A 3,678-nucleotide genomic window follows, 5' to 3' on the forward strand; every position below is an offset into this window, starting at 1 on the left:
CCCTGGCAGCCCCAGCCCCTCCATCCCTTGTCAGGCTGTCCCTGGGAAGCTCCACTGCCTGTCAGTGACGGTCACTTCTCCTCCTGATGCTGCTGCTGCTCCAAGACTCTCCAGAAATGAGCTGGGGTCAGGTCTGAGAGCAAACAAAGCCAAGCCAGGACCTGCAGTGGGCTGGAAATGCTCCTTTTAACTCGCAGGGAGGGCAGGTAAACGCTAATCTCTGCTCCAAGCAAGCACAACCCTTCTGCATCCCAATAAACTGCAGCACCTCCAAGCACAGCTCCAGCCCATCAGTGCAGTGATGTGTGTGACCCAAAATAAGAACACGAGGACCAGGAGACTGCTCTCCAAAGCAGCTGGGTGTGCACAGCTCTGCAATGCTCCCTGGGCTCTTTGAAGCACCAAATTAAGCAAAGAGTGGGAGGAAAGAGTGATGAAACCAGAATCTGATCTCCTGCTCCAAGTTTAACCTTAGCTTGGCAGCTCTGTCTGCTTCTATGCTTATTTTTAATTCAGTAATGCTCTGATGATTTATTTCTATACCAAAGCCTATTTCACAAAAGCTGAAAAAGAAACGACTGCAGGAGAAGAATTCTCCCTCAAAACGAAGCCACTTGTGCAGGCACAGGGGGAATTTGGGCTGATTTATGGCCAGCTTGGCCAAAAAGCACTCCAACTCCACTGTCCTCGCTGCTAGAATGGAAAATGTGGCTGTGCTGTGAGCCCTGAGCACTGCCAGGACTGCACAGCCCTGGGTTTGTGTCAAAGCCCCCCTGGAAATCCTGGACAGCGTTGGGAGCCCCTTTGGATGGAAGATGTGGAGGGACCAGCCCGGGGCCACAGCCCACAAAAACTGCTAATCCTGTAGAGATCCCTGTTCCCATCAATTCCAAAGTGATTTTTCCTGGAGATAACTGCGAGTCCCCATCCCCAGACGAGATGGAACAACCCAGCAAAGGAACCATCTGCTTCTCCCATCTCCTCCCTCCTGCTCCAAAAGGAACTGGAGACTCTCCTCCCCTTCCTTCCCACTTCATTTTCAGCCAGAGCTCAGCTCCCCATCCTCAACCCTGCACCTTGTGTGCTTCTCTCTCCTTCCACACGTGTTTTGTTCCAGCAGGAACATTCCACTGCACACCAGACATTTCTTCACCAATGGACAGAGACGTTTGCAACAGAAGGAAAACAAAATATCTTGGGGCTCAGACAGACCTCGATCCTGAAATTCACTCTGAGGAAGGGGAAAGAGCTTCAGCAGACTTTGTCATCTTAAAAACACTCAGATTTTTCATTTTGTTCCCTCTCAGCAAAGTGACAAAGCCACGACTGCCCACGTACAAGTGCAGCTGCCTACGGACAGAGAGAAAACCCCCAGCTCAGAGCTCCTGCAGTTTGTTTGTTTTCTGCTCTGGAGATGATTCCCACACAGCTGTCACAGAGATAAGGCTGAACACGGGGCTGATACAGCTCTCAGGGAGTGTTCCCATCCCTTTCCTTCACCAAGAAGGAGCAGGAGATGCCCTGAGCCATCCCAGTTCCCTGGGAAGGAGAGGGAGACTGGGGAGGAGCTGTATGAGGGGGATTGCTCCTTCTCCCCAGGTGAGCATTGCCAGCTCTCCCAGCAGAGCTGCTCCATCCCTCTGACCCCCTGAGCCTCCTCTGGGCTCCTCCAGCAGCTCCAGGTGCTGGCCCAGGGCTGGGGCAGCTCTGGGGTCTCAGCTGAGCTCAGGGGCACAATCCCCATCCCTTTCCTGCTGCCCACGCTGGGCTCAGCCAGGGCTGGGACCAGCAGGACTTTTCCAGCTGCTCTGCCCAGGTTTCCACCTGCAGGTAACCAAATGTGGGATGAAGGGAGGTGCCGTGGCTGTGCCAGCCCTGCTCACACACCCCACGAGCAGCAGGACAGCAGCACAAGGTGGAATCTGATCTGCTGATCTCAGGGGATCAGTTCAGACTCCCCAGGACAGAGCCCAGGGCTCTGGGCAGGGAGTGGGAGCTGATAAAACCTCCCAAGGCAGAGGCAGCTCCCAGAGCATCCAGCTCTGGCTGCTGAGAGCAAGGATCCATTTCTCCTTCCATTCAATCCAGGCCTGTTCATGCACTGCTGAGTGCAAAGGAGTTCAAGCACACAGGAAAGGAAATGCTGGCCCTCAGCACAGCCTCCCAACTCTTTAAAATCTGTTTAATGAACACTGACTGCTCTGCTGTGTCACCCACCCTCTCCACTGCCACTCCTCTGCTCGCAGCCCCCACCCCAAAGCCATCAAACACTCACCCCCCTTCTAATGAAAATGGATTGGCTTTGGCCAATAAATCACTTAAAAGCCATCTGCCAATGAAAAGAGAAATTCAAAGAGCCAAATTCCCCCAACTCCTCCTTGCATATTTTCCCCCTCTGCTTTGGATTTAGAGGGAAAATATGTTTGGATAATCCATCAATGGCAGCTTTCTCCTGGGAAGTGTGAACAGACCACAGAAAAGGCTCAGCTTGGCTTCCACTTCCAAAATCACTTCATGGACCACTCACAAACAATTCAGGCAGCAGGGTACGAGCTCTGGATATTGGTGCTGCCCCGGATTGTTTTGTTTCCATTAATAAGATTATTGCAGTGAAAACAGGCTCTCTGAAGCTTAATTTTCCTAGAAATTGTTAAATAATTCAATACCCATCTTTTCTGTCTCTTTAATGCCTCTGAAAAATCAAAACCCTTCACAAATTAAAGGCCAAATCCTGTTTACTCTTTCCATTTCTAAAGCAACTCTGACATCAATAAAGGCTGTTTTTGTGACTTGGGCTCAGATTAAAGTTCTGTCAGTGCGAGTATTTTTTATTTTTTCAACCAGGAGCATAATGTGGTTTTTTTCCTTTTTAATCAAAATAATTCTCTTATTCAAAGCTCTAAAAATACAAAAGCAAACTCTTCCAGTATGGCCAGCGTGGTTTTCTTCATAAAAATGGATTACACAAACATTTTCCAGCAATAAACTACAGCTCCCTTCAGCAAGGAGAATTTGCTCCCTTGTCTGTAACTCTGTTCTCATGAAGGGCTCAATGTCCCTGCCCAGTTTTCAGGGTCCTTCAGGGAGTCATTTCAGGGAGTGTCCCCTGGTCACTGAGTGTCCCCTGGTCACTGAGTGTCCCCAGCCCTGGTCACTGAGTGTCCCCCTGGTCACTGAGTGTCCCCAGCCCTGGTCACTGAGTGTCCCCTGGTCACTGAGTGTCCCCTGGTCACTGAGTGTCCCCTGGTCACCAGGTGTCCCCTGGTCACTGAGTGTCCCCTGGTCACTGAGTGTCCCCAGCCCTGGTCACTGAGTGTCCCCTGGTCACCAGGTGTCCCCATGTCCCTGAGTGTCCCCATGTCACCAGGTGTCCCGTGCTGGCCGTACCTGATGGGCAGGGAGGGGTCCCCAGCGTCCCACCAGTCCTTGGGGGGGCTGATGTACATGCACCACAGCTCCCAGCTGTAGCCGTGGGCCGAGTTCTCGTAGCGCTGCACCTCGAAGTTGTCCTGCTTGATGTTGTCGATGGAGGGCAGGATCACCCTCCTCCTGTTCTCCTGGATCCGGGACAGCACCGGCTCCGCCCTGGGGAGAAGGGACACAGCATCAGAGGCTCGGTTCTCTGCAGCCTCCACTCATTCCTCCCTGGATCCCACCCAGCCCAGGGCATCCCACCCA

General features: G+C 52.3%; 1 protein-coding gene across 1 annotated transcript in view; it reads right to left on the reverse strand.

Annotated features, from left to right (window-relative positions):
• The window catches only part of GALNT17 (polypeptide N-acetylgalactosaminyltransferase 17), a 137,251-nt gene that overhangs the window by 64,469 nt on the left and 69,104 nt on the right, over positions 1-3,678 (reverse strand). The window contains exon 5 of the mRNA XM_015646930.3: positions 3,388-3,585. Within this exon, the coding sequence (XP_015502416.1) occupies positions 3,388-3,585 (198 nt within the window). The remainder of the gene's footprint in view (positions 1-3,387; positions 3,586-3,678) is intronic.

The sequence above is a fragment of the Parus major genome, chromosome 19 (assembly GCF_001522545.3).
Source record: "Parus major isolate Abel chromosome 19, Parus_major1.1, whole genome shotgun sequence".
Lineage (NCBI taxonomy): Eukaryota > Metazoa > Chordata > Aves > Passeriformes > Paridae > Parus > Parus major.